At 33.1% G+C, this 18,858-nt stretch overlaps 1 protein-coding gene across 1 annotated transcript in view; it reads left to right on the top strand.

Annotated features, from left to right (window-relative positions):
- Positions 1–18,049, top strand: part of CDKL2 (cyclin dependent kinase like 2) — a 38,634-nt gene extending 20,585 nt beyond the window's left edge. Inside the window, exons 6-15 of the mRNA XM_081303377.1 lie at positions 1,037–1,149; positions 2,571–2,710; positions 4,583–4,671; positions 6,712–6,847; positions 8,031–8,329; positions 8,913–9,003; positions 12,574–12,697; positions 12,931–13,037; positions 14,181–14,269; positions 16,029–18,049. Coding sequence (XP_081159503.1) covers positions 1,037–1,149; positions 2,571–2,710; positions 4,583–4,671; positions 6,712–6,847; positions 8,031–8,329; positions 8,913–9,003; positions 12,574–12,697; positions 12,931–13,037; positions 14,181–14,258 — 1,177 coding nt within the window. The 3' untranslated portion in view covers positions 14,259–14,269; positions 16,029–18,049. The remainder of the gene's footprint in view (positions 1–1,036; positions 1,150–2,570; positions 2,711–4,582; positions 4,672–6,711; positions 6,848–8,030; positions 8,330–8,912; positions 9,004–12,573; positions 12,698–12,930; positions 13,038–14,180; positions 14,270–16,028) is intronic.
- Positions 18,050–18,858: the final 809 nt, after the last annotated feature.

The raw sequence follows: 18,858 nt of genomic DNA, 5'->3' as shown, positions 1-18,858 counted from the left end.
AAAAATTCTCATGAGGGTTGGGGTGTGGCTCAGTGGAAGAGCCCTTCCGCAGCATGCTCTAAGCCCTGGGTTCAACCCCCAGCACTGCAAACAAGCAAAATTCCTGTGAAATTGGAGTGGGTTTATTCATTTTAAAGGTGGGGAAATTAAGTTGTAAATAAATGGTCTGCTTTTGGTAATAGTCAGAAATATGTATATTTATCACTTGTAAAGAGACCAATATTAATTGGGTAAGTCTGACACTGTTGGAAAGAGACAAGGTAGAGTCTCAATGAGACAAGGGTGGGAATAAAAATAAATTGAACAAAATGTTCTTAAAACACAAGTGTCTTCAAATCTTCAAAGAAGGGAGAATTGTAAGTTTTACTGCTTTGATAGAAATCTTTCTAAAATATTTTCTACTATTCTCTGTTTTTAGAGTTTATTAAATGTCCTTAATATTTTCTTAATTGCTCTAAGTTCACATTTTATAGCCATGCTGCATTTTTTTTGTAACATTTTCTAATTCAGCAATGACTTAAGAAACATCAAGATAGTTGTTCCTATGTTAAATGAAACTAACATATTATTTAAGTTTTTATGACTAATCTCTAAGATTAAAAAAAAAATGTCTCCCCTTTAGCCTTCAGGACCTGCTGTTATTGCATTTGTCTTTAGCAATCATCTTTTTCTGCTGTGTTTTTCTTTTTTCTATGAAACAAAGAATGAAATGACCTTGTTAGAGTTGCATGTAAACAAATAATGAATAGACTGAATGGAAGCCTGAGAGCCTTATTAGAACAAAGTACAGGTAATAGTGTTTTCACTTTTCAGAGGCTTTCTCCCTCTTAGGCCACATGATCAAAGCTTCTGGAAATCTCACTTATTAAAATTGAGAGAGGTCTTAACTTTAGATGAATGTCTTTTTATGGATAGTTTAAGGCTTATTACTATTATTCTCAATGTCCAGAATATAAAGTATTAATATGCAGAATAGATTCAGATATAATAAACATATTAGGATGCCAAATTTTACACCACATTGCATTTCTTTCAGGGCTGTTGATGTGTGGGCCATTGGTTGTCTAGTAACTGAAATGTTCATGGGAGAACCACTATTTCCTGGAGATTCTGATATTGATCAGCTATATCATATTATGATGTGTTTAGGTAAGATTATGCATTTGCATTTTTTTAAATATTTATTTTTTAGTATTTGGCGGACACAACATCTTAGTTTATATGTGGTGCTGAGGATCGAACCCGGGCCGCACGCATGCTAGGCGAGCGCACTACTGCTTGAGCCACATCCCCAGCCCCTATGCATTTGCATTTTAAATTCTAGAAGTTTTTTTTTTTCCTGTGTGTTTGTATTGGTTTTTAAAGTTGTTTGTATATTAAAGAGGGTATCTATTCTAAGTGAAGGTAGGGCATAAATAGGAAAACATATATCATATATGCAGGTGTGTGTGTGATTCTCCCTGACCCAGTATGGTTTTGGTTTATCTGACACATGTTCTTAATCAGGCTCACCTCCCCCTCCTGTCAACAGAGAAGAAAAAGAGCAGAGGTTGTCCATTTTCTGCACTTGTACATTTAGTTAATCACATGTAGAGAGAATACAAATAATTATCATCCCTGGTCAGTAAACATTTGGTGAAATATAGTCAATATCCTCATTCTCAAAATGAGAGACACAGAGACTTTGAAGGTAATCTTGCTTCATCTTTGACCTTTTAAAAATATTTATTTTTTAGTTGTAGTTAGACACAATATCTTTATTTCACTTATTTATTTTTATGTAGTGCTGAGGATTGAACCCAGTGTCTCATATGTGCGAGGCGAGTGCTCTACCGCTGAGCCATAACCTCCGTCCCATCTTTGACTTTTGCTGTTAGCACTTTGGATAAAGTTTCAGAGCTAGACAATCAAAGTTTTCATTTGTTGAAGTATCAATAAATGTTCAGAGATAGAGCTTAGAAGATGAAAATAATGGGAAACACTTGGTAACTATTTGATTTTACGTTTCCAGATGAGAAATTCAATAAGCAATAAATAATTTCTTATGGAAACATAAATATATATGTTTACATATTAAAGTTGTGAGAAAAGTGAAATGCTCAAATATGACCTTAGATTCAGGTGTAAAATCAGTTTACTAAAAATTAAATTCATAAAGGGAGGAATTGATTTATTTAGATTAGATTCTGTCTACATGACTATATTTTAGTTGTTTTGGTCAACCCATTATGTTCTGTTGTTAGAAATAAAATACTGGTACTTATATCTGGGAAGCTATACAATATTCTTTACCTGTGTTCTCACACTTCAGTTCTATTTATAGCAGCTTGTGAATTTTTCTAAATGATGAGTTGAGATAGTGATGTTACTTCCTTGAGTTGACTATGTCAAAGCCACTATAAAGACTGCCATGTGTCATTACAGTAACAGCTCTGTTTTTGGTTGATTTTGCATGCTGAGAGAGTCCTAAACTCCTGAAGCTGTGTTCCACGATTTCCTCTCCTCCACATAAGTTGTCCCTTCACCATTTCATGTATAATGACAGAGATGTGTGCTGTTTTCACTTCTAGGTAATTTAATTCCAAGACATCAGGAGTTGTTTTATAAAAATCCTGTGTTTGCTGGAGTAAGATTGCCTGAAATCAAGGAAACAGAACCTCTTGAAAGACGCTATCCTAAGCTCTCTGAAGTTGTGATAGATTTAGCAAAGGTAGTCATATTTTTTCTTTTCACTCTCTGACAGGAAATGTATGTATTACGTAGAGTTGGTTCTCTCTTTTGTCTAGTTGATCTTTTGGTCAACAATTTGCTCATGATCTTTTGTTTTTGTACATTTAAGGAAGAATTTAAATACTTTGGTGTGTATTAGTGTAGAAACTTCAGATAAAAACCTGAAAATGTTACCTGTTTTAAACTCACTAAGAAAACAATTAGTGTTATATAGCATGTTTTTTTTTTAAGTCTTCAGACATTCTCATAGCAATGTTAACATTCTCATCAAAAAAACATAAAAATTTTATATTTTAAATGGAAATTAGAAGAAAAGTAGAATAAGAAAATAAAAATAAAGTTAGAAAATTAGGAAAAAAATAAAGTGTGTAGGGCATAGGATCATGAACTATTCTGTTTAGATTCTGGATTTACTGAAACTAACCACTATTGTTGCTTGTATCTAATTGATGAAGAGATTAGGGAGATTTTCACTGTATCAAATTATTTCTAAAAGTTGACCATATACAATTATTAGCTCAAATAGTTCTCATTACTTAGACTCGTTCAGAATATTGTTAAAATAATTATCTCCAAGTGCCAGGATCCTAGGACATTTTCCCAGGATGTCTTTTTGCTTCCTTTAACTCATTAAAAAAAAAGTTTAGTAAGCTTATAACTAATGATAATAAGTTTTTAGAATAGTACATTTGTACTTTTTACCTAATCTAATAGATGAAGCATTTGTCATTGAGACCAGCTTCATCACCTGTCTGTAAAGAGATTTAAAAGGGAATAAAAGTTAAAATACGTCCAACGTAAATCCCTTAAGTAGAATCATATAATTTTAAAAGGTTTTATTATAGAAAATTTTAAAAATAGAAAAAGAAAAAATAGTCATAGAATAATCCCAGACATTCTTTTCATCTAGTTTCAGCAATTACCAACCTTTTTATAATCATGGCTAACCCATCCATACTCAACTTCAACGTTTTTTCCCTCCTTGGAGTATTTTGAAACAAATACCCAACATTATATTATTTCAGTTATATATTAAGCTTATAATTATTTGTAGAACTTATTTACTTAAAGCTGCTTACTAAGACCCTTTTATTTTTATTAACATTGAGGGGTTTCAATGTATCACAGTGAAACTTGCATTAAAATAAAATGATTTATGTAAAGCACCTAGTACAATAAGAAGTACAGAGTAGGTCTTTTCCCCCTCCAATCTCAGTAGATCTAATTTTTAAAAATTCACAATAATTCCTTAGTATCACAAAATATGTAATCATTGTCCAAAGTTTTAACTGTTATATAATTTTTTATAGTTTAAATTGGAATCCAAATGAAGGGTATAGATTGCAATAGATTGGTTGATAAGTCTTTTAAGACAATTTATAAGCTTCTTTTATTCTTTCTTTTTTGTTTAAATCCTGCAATTTGTTGAAGCAACTAGGTTGTGTGTCCCATTAACTTTCCCCATGATATGGTTCAGCATGTTCCTGTGTCCTTTATTTCTTATAAACTATAGTAAATCTATAGCTTGATCAGAACCAGGTTATTTTTTTGACAAGACTACATCCTAGGAGTTTGTATATTTTCATCTAATGCTACTGAATATATGGTGCTGTATTTGTATGTGTGTGTGTATGGTGTGTGTGTGTATGTGAGTGATATTAGCAACCATTGATGATCATTTTATGGATTTGTGCTTTTTTCTTCATCCTTAGTTAGAGATGTTAAAAATTCATTGGCTATGAGTAGGATTTTTCTTTTTTCTTTTCTTTTCTTTTTTTTTTTGGTGTGTTTGGAAATTTAAATGTAGGAAGTTTTCCTTGGATAAGAATTATTTGTGTTCTTAATTTTTTAGAAATGCTTACATGTTGACCCAGACAAAAGGCCTTTCTGTGCTGAGCTGCTACACCATGATTTCTTTCAAATGGATAGATTTGCGGAGAGGTATAGTACTAACCCATGTTTTCCAGGCTTTAATAATCTAGGATTTAAGTAAGGCTTCTGCATAGTCACAGACAGCATTTTCCTTATTTTTGTTGTCACCTGTTTTTGCAGGACTAAAGAATCTACCATCCTACCCGAGTTCACCCTTAGTAATAATGCAGTTGTTCACCCTTAGTAATAATGCAGTTCTTAGGGATAGTCTCCTATGCTTACTAAACTGGTGCTTCTAGTTTTCAAGAAGTGTTATTTCATGCCCCCCGCCCCCATTTTCCCTGTGGTGACATCTGCCATTCGGGTCACTGATTCCTATGTTGCTACCAGCTGTGTGATGCCATTATCTTCTGTGCTGATGTAGTTACAAAGGTGCCATCTCCTGTTGCTGCTAAACTCATAGCCACACCAGGTGCTATGATATTGCTGACACTGCTGATGTGCTGGAGATCGTAATGTCAAATCTGTGGGTGTCGTAGCTACTGGCATAGTCTCTAGAGCTACCGTGCTGCTCCAGGTGCTGGCATCAGTGCAGCTGACAGAACAAAAAAAAAAAAAAAAAAAAAAATCAGATGAGTGGCAGTTATATCACCTTATATTTTTGCAAATCTTTTTAATATTTAGCTTAGTAGAAGATAGCCAGATTCTTACGTTTGCTTGCTTTTACATTCAATTAATTGTGCTATATTTTTTGGTTGAAATATATGAAGAAACTCTGGCCTTACACAAACATGTGATTGGAAAAATGGAAGAAAATTTTAATACCCTTTTTGGATAGTCGTGGGTGTTTTTAAATTTTATACCAAATTCTGATATACTCAAACTTGGCAGTGGTAGTTTCTTAAAGGTTGGTCACTCTGAAATCCGAAACTGTATCAATGAACTTTTTTTTCCTCTGTTGCATTAAAATCTATCTTTCTTATTTTTTTAAGTGGGTCTTTTTAATCATCCTTGCTTTTATAACACCATGCATTAATCATTTGGAAAATATTGATAAATTTAATTGTACAATATAAAAAATGTCATATTCCATCTCATCATAAAACTGTTTTGAATCATTGGGAAGCTTTTAAGATCAAAAGTTCAACAGAATTCTAATTTTAACATGAAAGCTTGAGTTTTATTATTGAAATATATTATTCACCATTTTTTTTTATTTTCTAAAAGAATATGTCTGCCACCTCCCCCAAATTTAACTAACCATCAGTTTTCTGTCATTCTTTCTTTCAAGTAAAAATATTGTTCTATGAAAAGGTTTGTAGTATGTATCTCAAACAATATACAAGTGCTTTTCTTAAAATGATCATTGCACTTTGGTTCATAATAGATGCTTTATGCATATTACCATTTTGTCACATAGAATATGAAAAGAGGGTTTCGCTTTTATAAAATTAATACTTTTCACTGCTTTATCAGGGTCATTCTTAAGTAAAACTGTTTTACTGCTTTTTTTTTTTTAACTGAAAATGCATGACAATGAAGAAAATGACTGCTGGTATAGTTTGGTGCCAGTGTTCTAATTCTTGGCAAGGTGCTGGCAGGTTTTCCCCCCATTGTTTTTATAGCATACAGACAATATCTTCATATTAAGATAAGAATAGCTTGTATTAGGCATGGTGATGCTCACCTGTAATCCCAGCAACTCATTGGAGGCTGAGGCAGGAGGATCACAAGTTCAAAGCCAGCCTAAGCAATTTAGCAAGGCCCTAAGCAACTTACAGGGTCTCAAAATAAAGAATAAAAAGGCTGGGAATGTGGCTCAGTGGCTGAGTGCCCCCTGGGTTCAATCCCAGTATCTAAATAAATAAATAAATAAAACAAAACAGAATATCTTGGACTTTATGAACCTCCTGAATGATACTCAGGGATCCCTACAGATCTATAGACTACCCTTTCTTAACTGTTGATCTAGGCCATCATTTTTCTTATTTTAAATAAAATATTCTAGTCTCACCCTTGATTGAAAATTATTTTGAAAATCAGTTGTTTTTCTAGGTTTCTCTGTTTCATACAATTTCATTTTATTGAAGAATGTATTTTTCTGTGTAGGTTTTCTCAGGAACTACAATTAAAAATACAGAAAGATGCCAGGAATATTTCTTTATCTAAAAAATCCCAAAACAGAAAGAAGGAAAAGGGAAAAGATGATTCCTTAGGTGAAGAAAGAAAAATGCTGGTGGTACAGGTAAATGTCTATGTTTTAAATTTAATTTTGTGGGAGGAAATGAAGCTTTTAGAAGTTTTCTGAGTGGTGAACAAGTTCTTAACTGTTAGCCTATTTGTTAAAAATGTATCTTCCCTACAGATATTGCCAGTTTAAAACAAACTTAGTATGTTTTTAATGCCAGTGTATACCAGGAAACTATAATAATGCTTGTCAGGAAATTAAAGTTGTTAACATAAAATTATGTTGGTGGAGTCTAGGTAGATGAGCTACAGCAGAAGGAGAAATCTCTTTTATAGGTTTCAGATATTATAGCATTTTTAACTCTGGGGTTCTTGGAGGCTAGAGGTCTGCTAAGCCTAGTAATACATTCCAAGAGTTTTACCTAAGAGTCATGAGGATGTTAGGTCAGATACAGAGGTTGAAAGTAAATGGCTCAAAAGACAGCTCAAGATAATTTTGGCTCATGACCTACATTCCATCTCTCCATAATCATAATGTTGTAGTCATCCAAATTCAAATAGTCTGCAGGATCTTTAATATAGATGTGGCTTCTTCTGAGAAATTCAGTTCCATACGCTCATCTAAGAACACCTAGACACATGCTTGTATGTGTCCACCCACACAGGGAGAGCAAACATACATACATATAGGGAGCAAACACACACACACACACACACACACACACACACACACACACATATCACTCTTTCTCCTTAAATGATGTGAGAAAAAATATTGTTTTAGAATTTTATATGAATTGGAGCATTATAAAATTGAAATTTGAATATTTAAATTTGCTTTTCTGGCTAAGGTACTCAGGATCTGTTCTTAATAAGGTAATTTGAATTCACTACCCTCAGAGTCAGGGAGCATAGAGGTGAGAAAAGTAGCTTTCTTAATTCCTCTTTCACTTTTTTTCCCCCACTGAAATTCATATACACCATATACAGATACCATATGCACACATATCCAAATATATTATCAATTAGTGTTACATTTTGGTTCTTTTTGTATTTTCACAATAAATATGTGAATAAGAATGTGGGTTTCATTTTTAATTCTATAGGTAGATTAAAGATAATGGTCACAAAAAGGTGATACCTGTAAAATTCTGCTTGAGGCAACAAGTAAGTACTACATAAGAAAAGGTAATTTTCTTTCTTTTCAGATCACTAACCTTAATATTTTTATTCATGCTTAGGATAGCAATGCTGATCCCAAAGTTAAGAATTCTAAGGTATTTAAAATAAAAGGATCAAAAATCGATGGAGAGAAAGTTGAAAAAGGCAATAGAGGTTCAAATGCCAGGTATCTCCATGAAAATAGGATAAGCCACATCAAAACAGTGCCTTCCACAAGTCTCAGAGACTGCAGCAATGTCAGCGTGAACCACACAAGGAATTCAAGCACAGCAATCCCCCCACTTACACACAATCTTTCAGCAGTTGCTCCTGGTGTTAATTCTGGAATGGGAACTATCTCAGGTGTACAGAGTTACAGGTATGAATTAGGAAAGTAAGACTAAAAAAATTGCTAAGAGATCTGTTTGCAAATGATAATGTTTATTGATTCATTCACATTGTTTTACTCGTAGAATTATAGATGCTATTTATACTTGTTAGGTTGTTGTTGCAAAACTTTTTGACTTGTATGATGAAAATTATTAGGATTTGTACCCAAAATTCACCTGAGTCCTAAGGAAGTAGAATTGTATGATTTAAGGTGAAGAGAATTTACAACGATTTAGACTATAATATGAAAGAATTTTATTGTAATAAGAGATTTGTTTTGGTGGTCTGCTGCTGCATAGTTTGTCTATTGGCACTTGGTGGTAAAAGGAAGCACCTTTTGGGAATTATGCTAAAAGAAAAGTAAATTTTGCTAAAAGGTAGGAGTTGAGGCTGTGAGAAGGCATGAGTCAAGTGATAAATTATAGAATGCTTCACTAGATTTATATGTAATATATATTTGAAGATAGGCATCAAATTCTGATTAAACTGCGTAACACTTGGTGCTGTGTCATTTGGTTTTGTGCTTGAAAATAATAATTATTGATTTTAATTTTTTTTTTTTTTTTTTGCAGAGTGGATGAGAAAACTAAGAAGTATTGTATTCCATTTGTTAAACCAAATAAACATTCTCCATCAGGAATTTATAATATTAATGTGACATCAGTAAGTAAACTGTTCCCAGTCGAAGAAGAGCAAGCACTAGTCAGTTCTAGACTTGTATAATATTCAGTATGACAGTTAAGAACTGAGAATTGCATTTAGAGTCATAAAGTGAAACATTAATTATGCAAAAATCATCCTGTCATAGTCATGATGTAGAATTCTAAAATTTAAATAAGTCTGAAAGATGTTGTTATAATGCCATTTGCTTGTTTATGGAAGCATAGTAAATTTTTTTTTTTTTAAGAGAGAGGAGAGAGAGAGAGAGAGAGAGAGAGAGAGAGAAAGAGAGAGAATTTTCAATATTTATTTTCTAGTTCTCGGCGGACACAACATCCTTGTTGGTATGTGGTGCTGAGGATCGAACCCAGGCCGCACGCATGGCAGGCGAGCGCGCTACCGCTTGAGCCACATCCCCAGCCCCGTAAATTTTCTTAATGCTTGCCAATCAGTTCTTTTTTTTTTAGAATAAATGAAAAGAGAAATTATCTCATTATCTTACCCGCACCAGATTTCTGGTGAAAATATTTTTTTATTCATTTAACAAATATTTCTTGATCATCTATTTTATATAAGACACCGGAATTAAGTCGTCTCTCTCCATGGAACTTTTGGTCTAGAAAATCAGCAAACTAAAAACATGCTATCAGATTTTAGTATTCAAAGCATGACTAAGGTTCAGAGATAGCACAGGAAGGAGCATTATTATTCTCAACATAACCTCCAGAATGCTGCTTTTATAAACTATGTCAAATCATCATCATTCTTCTGTTCAAAATCCTTCATTGACTTCTCTTTTCTGAGTAAATGCCAAAGTCCTTAAGGGGCCATCAAGTTCCTGCATGATGAAAGCCCCCTGCCCTTTTAATCCTACCTCTGTTTCCTTTCTTTTTATCAATCTGTTCTGACCATGCTGATTTCCTTGTTATTCCTGAAATATGGCCATGCGTTCTTCTGGGCTTTTACACTTAGATTTTACATTTAGAGCTCTGTTCCTCCAGATAACCCACTATGTGTACTTTTTCTCCTCTTTAGTACACATAAAACCTTATCGTGAGTTCTTCTTTAATATTGTGACTCATTTTTTCTCATTACCCTCTATCCCTTCTCCTTTCTTAGTTTTTTTTTTCATTACCTATATCTGCATCCTCTATATGCTCATTTTTATGTATAGTCTGTCTCCTCAAAAATACAATGTGTAAGCTTCCATGTCAGTAATTTTTTAAAAAGAGATAGAGAGAGAGAATTTTTTAATATTTATTTCTTAGTTTTCGGCGGACACAACATCTTTGTTTGTATGTGGTGCTGAGGATCGAACCCGGGCCGCATGCATGCCAGGCGAGCGCGCTACCACTTGAGCCACATCCCCAGCCCATGTCAGTAATTTGTGATGTTTTCTTCACTTCTATACTCCATTACTGAGAATAATGTTTAGCCCAGTAAGGCTGCTTAAGAGGGGCTAAGAATATAGCTCAGTAGTAGAGTTTGTGCTTAGCATGCATAAGGCCTTGGATTAGAACCCCAGAAAAAGAGCGGGGTGGGACTTAAGAAATGTGGAGAATAAGTAAATTCTTTTTACATAGAAAGAGAGGTATGGATATATTTCCCAAACAGTATTTTTTCCACTAATTTCTCTACTCATTATCCTCAGAGATGAAAAAATACAGTCTTTTCATCTCTCTCATGATTTGGACATTGCTGTTTTTCTTTTAATTATTCTTAGTTTATTACTTCTGTGCTCATGACATTTTATTTTTTGATAATACCCTACTGATTTCTTTTATTTTTTAATCCTGGTCTGTTCTGGAAGATTATTTCAATCAGCAATCCTTTTTAAAAGTAGCTAGCTCAATACTGTTTTTTAAGAATTGATATCAACTGCTTTCAGGCATTGCATATTCAATGCTGGCTAATAATTTTATATCCTATTTTTATTTATTCTTCTTTGGAAAAGATAATCGAGAAAGGGGGTAAAGATTGGTGGAGAAAAGATCCTTCGGTTCGTAAGCGTGATGATTGGGGGGTCCTGCTCTTGTGTGAGATGTGACTCCCTCTAAACCTTGTTATGACATCAGCACATTACCCATCTGACGTGAAAAAAAAATGGTGGAGAAAAGACCCACTGGAGTCTTTCCTTAATGAAAATTAATGCAGACAGAACTAAATCTAGACTTTCTTCAGCTTCTGCATTAAAGATCTGTACTTTCCCCATTCTTTATGCCCTAATACTGGGATGTGAATAAATATACAAACATTTATTATTATGTGGTTTTTTTTGGTCACGCTTTGAATGTGTAAATCTGGTAGTTTGAACTCACTTTTTGATTTTATTTTTTGTACTCAAGGAATCTTCATGGCTTAATGTCATTATGTGTATGTTTGTTGTGTGTGTATTTCATCATATATATGTATATATAAATACACACATATGTGATTTTGTCATATATGTTTTTGTCAAGTTACATAATTTCTGTGTGCCATTTATTTTGAAGATGTTGAAAAGAATGTAGTTTCTGCAATTCTTAAATGAAAAAGTTTATAAAAATATCAAATTTATAAAATTGAAGAATTGAAGTGACACTACTATTCCTCACTTTGGATGTTTTCTGACTTTATCAACTATGAAGTAATAAAAATAAAAAAGACAAGGAAAATAACTGAGGTTACAGTTTTTTACTAAATAAACTATATTTCCTGGGAAGATAGTATCATGCTAATCCTAAGGAGCAAGACAAGACCAAATACAGAAAACAAGTAACAAGATTATATTGAGAAAGAAAGAATCAATCTTGGAGGAGATGTGATTATGCTACTGGAATTGAAGGTTCTGCTCACCACTCAACCAAAATTCAGGAATCACAAATTGGTGGAAGAAAACAGATTTATTCAAAGCCATTCCTGAGGAAGTTAGAGGAGACTTTTCTGTCTCAATCTCCAACTTGAGAGTTCTCAGGGATGCAAACAACTTTTATGAGAGAAAAAGTGGGTATAGTAAGATAAAAGGCAGGAAATACACCTATGTGGATTTAGCTATGCTGTGCTTGCTAGTGTCCTTGGCACCCACTTAATCTAGGGACTAGTTTTTCAGTTTCCATTTTTATCATGAGGAAGTTAAGATGGAAAAAAAAAAACTTTTTTATAAAATCAGGAAATGAAAATAATTTAGAGCTTTTAATTTCAAGGGAGCTCTATTATAATACATGTAATGGCAACTATTTGCTGAAAAGCCCAAGTGTTATTAGGTCTGACCTCAGTAGCCTGAAAGACCAGAGTATTGATTTTCATCTTCTATCCTTTTACTCTTGGCAGGACTTATACCAAAGGTTGGCACGGGGAAAAGGAGAAATGTAGAACAATCAGGTTATCCACTTGTTAACAATTTTAATAAATTTGGTAAAGAGGAGGTTTAGAATAATTGAGTGAAATGGTTTCCTATGTTATTAATATCCTTAAAGTTTTTTATTCTGGCTCTTTAAATCTATAAACATTAGGATACAAATATAGTCATTACAAAAGAAAGTCTAGTTTACCCTGAAGCTAATTTATTTCTGTTAATAATTCTGACCAAATTAGGTCTCTAGTGAAAAAAGCCTCCTTCAGGCAAATAAGAAAAGAAGGGAATATTCTAAGACAGACGTCCGTTTGCCTGAACTGAACTATAATCATCTCCCTGAACTAAGAGCCTTGGAAGGAATAGGTATGTTTATGATGCTTTTAATTTTTTCAGCCCTTTTGTGTACATTGTAAAATGTGTAGTAAATAAACTAACAGAATATTAGAAATAATTTATGGTAACCTTACATATTTTAAGTAATTAAACACATATACTCATTTATGTGTAATAAATACATGTTGAGGGACAGATGTAGAATATGAAAAACTAAAAAAATGTATATTTTTTTCATTATGTTTATGGTTGTTTTTATCTAGCTCGAAATTCTAGACTAATAAAGAAAGAGAACAAAATTCTTTCAGAATCTCGGATTCCTTCTCTGGCTGCTATTGATGTGCATACTCCCAGTGTTGCTTTACATCAGGTATTGAAATATTCTTTGTAAATTAGAGAAACTTGGGTCCCTTACATATTTACTATATTTTAAGGAAAATTTGGTTTTAAGAATTGGACAGGTTTTCTGTTGATCTATAAGATTTTGCTTGCTAAAGCTCATTTTATATGTCATTGCAGTTAGTATCTTATTGCACAAATATTTATATATAAACTTCCTAACTGGTAGTAATCATTTTTTTAGGTTAAAAATGTGTGTCTGTGAGTGTGTGTGTGTATGTGTGTGTGTGTGTATAGCCTAGGTATGTTCTTTGTATAACAATAGGCTTTGTGGGAATTTGTAGTATTTTACTGCATTAACCCTAAAGTTAAAACCTCATTTTGAAAGAGTAAAACTCTGGAATCATTTCTTAATCTCTCAAAATGAATTGTCTACTTGACATTTTTTTTCCTAAGACCATCCTTTTACCTAATTTAAACGTTTTCTATTCCATATAATCTTCCACTTCTAGAATTTCTTTTAGTTCCTTAGAATATGTATGTTTCTGCTCCTTTCCTTCTGAGAGTCTAATGACAAAACACAGGTTAGACCTTTTGATGTTTTCCTCACAGGTTCCTGAGACTCTGTTAACTTTTCCCTAATCTTTTTTCTTTCTACATATTGTACAGTTTCTTTTACCTCTCTTCGTGTTCTGTGACATTTTACTTTGTTATCTCTGTCCCACTATTAAGTCCATTCCGTTAGATTTTTAAAATTTCAGATAATATATATTTTAATCCTAAAATAACTACTTGATTATTTTTAATAGCTTTTATTTCTGTGCTAAGAATTCCTGACCCTTCATTCATTTCAAGTATATTTTCCTTTACTTCATCTAACACAGTTATAATGGTTGCTTTGAAGTCTTAATATGATGATTTCAAATGGTTTTTATTTTTGTTTTATAATAAGTTTTGTAAAAAATAGCACACAATGACAGATTAGAAGTATCTTTTAATGTATGTATAAACTAAAGGCCAAAATGTCCTCTGACTTCATTCTTTCCCATGCAAGCAACTTGAGCTATGAATAGTTAATTATAAGCATCTGATATTTAAACAGCCAGAATTGGAATTTTGGAGGAGTGAGACATTTACAATTACTGAGAAACTATAAAGATTGATTATTTTATAGGTATCAGGATCTCCCCTGTCAGATGATTCAGAGGCCGACTTGCCTCGGATGGAACACCAGCATTCAGAATTATTTTAGTTCCGAAGGGGGTAAGTCTGATTTCTCATACTTAAAGCTGTGTCACTTTAAAAAAAAAAAAAATACCTGTGGTGCTGGGGATCGAACCTAGTACTTCACACGTGCTAGGCAAGCGCTGCTCTACCACTGAGCCAGTCCCTGTGTCACCTTTAATGAGAAATATTTTGTGGTTTTCTGAAGAAAATTTTCAGCCAAAATATTCTCTGGTTATTGATTTCATAAGAACTCCTGCCAGGGAAGTTGTGCCACTTAGAAAATCAAAAGCATTTGTCTATAAAGTAAAATTTTTTTAAAAGATCTTATATCTCTTGATCTTGAACTAATCTGAATTTTATTAGCTATAATAATGTGAATTCAGAGTGACAAGTACTGAAGAAGGTTATATACTTATCTTACTTTTCAGTATTTTGTTCTGTGGGCTTGTCGAGCAAGATAAATTAAACAATGACTTGGTATTCTCTTTCCCAATAAAGAGGGATCAGCAGTATACCAAATGATTACTTTTAAGTGTTTTTGTACTAAAAAAAATTAAAACCTGTTGGAATGATAATTTGCTAGATGACTTTAAGCAAGTCATTCAATGTTTAATATCTCATTAACTCTGTAAAATACGATATTGTAATAAAATGCCAGGTTCCCTTAAATTTTATTATTGGAATTAATCTGTTAATCTCCACAAAGCATTTTGAATATCTGTGATATCAAAGATCACTTTCCTGTGAAGTGAAAAAAGCTTAAATTTTAATTCTTCATTTGCACAAGCCCTTCCTAGACCCAGGGAAAGGGCTTTGCAATGTAGTGGCACCCCCATTCTCCACAAAAAAAAAATTTAACTGGGCTTCTGCAGAAATCTTTACTATGGCTGATTTTAAGACTGTCAGCAAATGAGTCTCTACAAAAGAGTTCAATGTAGATAAATTTCCTATTTTCATGTTGCCCTATTTTACTTGGCCGCTAGCCTGGAAGAAATCAGCATTCCAGATGCTAGACACCCCCTTACTAGTTTTTCACAAATGTATCCAGTATAGTAGTTTGTAGAAATGTGTAAACAAGGCCTCTGGCCTTGAGCTGGAGCTTCACAGAGATGTCTACATTTCTAATATAAGAGAAGTTACCAATTGGGCTCTATGGTAAAAGCTGGCAGAGGGAGGAAAGAGAGGGGAGAAGAAGTTCTCCCCTTCTCAGGTTTTGTCCTTGAAGGGTTAACTTGCCCAGAACAGTGAAAGGGAAAGCTGCTTTTATGTGAACTTCTGCAGCCTGAACTTCTGAGTTCCTCCCCTTACATGCTGGTTATAAAACTCTGAAACTACCGAACTCGGGGTTCAGGGAATTGATTGCTTATAGTAAAAGCTGTCCCCTCTGAACCTGGCTGCAGCCAAATAAAACTGTTTCCTGCTAACTTTGGTGCCTTGCCTCGTCTGTCCCTACAACAGCAATGCATTTATTTGAGTTGGTTCATGTGAACTGTGAACAACTAATTGATGTAAACTGTATAAACTTCAGGCTCTACAAACCTTACATCTCTTTTGTCAAAATCAGTCATTGTTTGCATAAAAGAAGATAATGTGCTATACAAGATAGTTTAGATTGATAGTTATTCTAAAGAATGTTTTTAAAATCTTCTTTTTAATACATATAATCTAGGTTTTCTTAGATTACATAGTACCCACCAATGTTATCAATGTATACATTTTGAGAAAGCGAGTGAGACAAATTAATTTCTAGAAATATTTAATGTAAAATATTTGGTGGAATATTCTGTGCTTTTAGATGCTGCTATAGCACTTGAGATGACATCTCCTTGCAACTAGAATGCTAATATCCTAAGAGGAGAGATTCGTGGTATTCATTGTTTCCTTCTGAACTTCCTGTATTTTCTAAGAAAGTTGCTTTGCAGAGGAAGGAAAGACAAAGACATCCTTCAAATGTTTCACAGGAAGATTGAACAAGTTCACCTTTCCAACTGTTATCCTGTTACTTTTTCAGTGTGTTGATGCTTGCTATTTCAAGATATAGACAATGAAAGAATAGTAATATGGTTCTTGTTACATGAATGTGAATTTGCTATTAGTAGATTGTATATTTAAATTACTAAGATTAAAAGTGATTAAAAATGAAGGCGAGAGACACATTATAAAAGGTCATGTTATTCATGCATTTAACCTTGTGTGATCTGTAAATGTTTACAGTTGAAGAAAATGAAAACAATTCTAGGATCAGTAAAAGAAAATGTCTTGTTTACTTTACCTATAAAAACACTTGAAAATCTTATTTCTAGGCATTAAGGTGATATGTAACTGCTATCCAGGAGTGATATATATCATTGGTTTCTGTGATTGTTGTTAATATTCAGTGTATTGTGGGAATCTGGCCTTTCTGCTGATCTAAGAACTACGTTAATATAAATCTAACAGAGAAACTTTTTATTTCTAATGACTCAGTACAGCTGTGGCATTGGTAGTCCTCTGTGTTGTAAAATTTTGGTGCTAATGTTCCTGTGTGAAGGAACATGATTGGAACAAGAGGAAAAGGAGAATAGAGTACTGAACCTTAAAGTTGAATACTGCACTTCTCACTAGAAAGAGTTACACATACAAAATAGGTGATGGGAAGCAGGGTTACCTATTAATCAGGCTGATCACTTTTGTCTAGGCCAATTGCTGTTGAATCATTACTGAAGAGATGGGAGGGAATGTCTGCTATTACGGACTCCACTCTTGTCCACTGATATTTTGAGGGTGATATTAGAACCCAGAGAAGTTTCTGTGCCTCAAATGCTTAGGCCTTCCCAAAGTTTTTCTCCAAGGTACATCATCATTTACCCACATTCCACACATTTTGCACAGGTCTGCAACATTTTAGGTGGGAGGGTTAGACCAATTGAGCTCCAGATTCTTGTTTCTAGGATTCCAGTCATGCTCTGCATTTATCATTTTTAAAGAACAGTTGTTAAGGAGACCAGGATTTGAGTAGAATTTTTGCCTTAGCCAATTAAAAGTGTGTTGTTTTTCCCTAAAAGCCTTTGACTAGAATTAATCCAAGAATTTAACTAAATTTTTCTTTATTACTCCAAGGAACTTAACATTGAACTTCTGGCCTTAGATACTTAGGCCTCAAAAGACTAGGACATTCAAGAGGAAGCAAAATAAATTATTCCAACATATAAGTCTATAGGTGATGATTAAATTGATATTTGGTTTTGATTTAAAAGCTTTATTTTTAACCTTTTACCTGGTATTTCACTAGATTAGTATGGCTAAAATGCTGAAAAAATTAGAATATCAGCATTAATGATCTTCATATTAATATATTATCTTATTTTTACTTTGAAAAATATTGCCAACAGACTCTACAATCTAGAAAGAAGACAATACTTAAAGTCAATCCTCAACAACAGCTTATTTCAATGCTATGTTTATGTAAAGAGAAGTGTGAAAATATTAGCTCAATTTCTGAGGGTCTAAGTCATTTACCTTCTAATTCTGTACTCTCCTTAGGTATCTTTTGCCTATTTAAATATCTGTGAAAAAAAATGAGAATCATTTATACTCAAGTCTTTGTTGAAACTTGAGGATCATATATGATTAGAACCTTGGCAGAACTATTAAAAAAGATTTTTCAAACTAGGGCTGTAGATACTAAACCAAAATAATCTTTTTTCAGTTTGTGGTTATTTACTCTCCCTTTACAAGGATATGATTTAGTTACACACTAATATGAACTATGTATATGTACTAGTGGGGGACAATGGGTTTGCTGTGTATGTGTATGTTTTAAAATAAATAAATATTATCTAACTAAGCTCCATAGGTGGTTTTAATTTATATTTATTTAATTAAGATACTAAAAATTATACACACACACACACACACACACAGACCCCACTGTATGGTATTTAATAAATAAGTTTGAAATAATGTTAATTTGTTTTTTTGTTGTTGAAAATTTGAATATAGGGGCAACCAGTTAATTAACTGTATAGCTGGTGATATAAATAGCACAGTGATAAAATAATAAATAAAGACTACCTGGCAAAAGTTATGACAGACCCAGGGTAAGAACCCAGTTCTTCTGATCAAAAATTCCCTGATTGTTTGCGATGCCTGACTTCCTGTTTAAATGGGAATATGGTAATGAGCCCAAAAATAAATATAAAGAATAAAAATCCATCCTTGCCAACAGTTTTGACCACCTTGACAGAAACAAATCCTTCTTTCTCATTAAGAATTTTAACTTAAAAAAAAAGTATTATAAAAGTGATATCATACTACATGTATTATTTTGGAACTTTTAAATTCTACATTATTTTTGAGATCTGTTTATGCTGATACATAGGATAAATTTAGTTCATTCTTACCTACTAAGCATGTGAATAAAGCACCTTTTATGTACCCATAAAAAAATAAAAATAAATGGGGATATGGAAGATGTTTTTTTTTTCTTATTTTTTGGTTCACTTATCTTAGTTGTGCTATAATATAAGGCTACATGTATACTCAACTGTGAGTCAGACTAGACTGAAAAATGAGGTTGACTTGTTTTTTAATCACCCTGTGTATAAGTAAACCACTGGCAGGGAATTAGAGAACCACCAAAGGAC

This window comes from Spermophilus citellus, assembly GCF_964194105.1.
Source record: "Spermophilus citellus genome assembly, chromosome: 8".
Lineage (NCBI taxonomy): Eukaryota > Metazoa > Chordata > Mammalia > Rodentia > Sciuridae > Spermophilus > Spermophilus citellus.
Note: the sequence above shows the minus strand (reverse complement) of the source record. Positions and strands in the feature narration are given on the sequence as shown.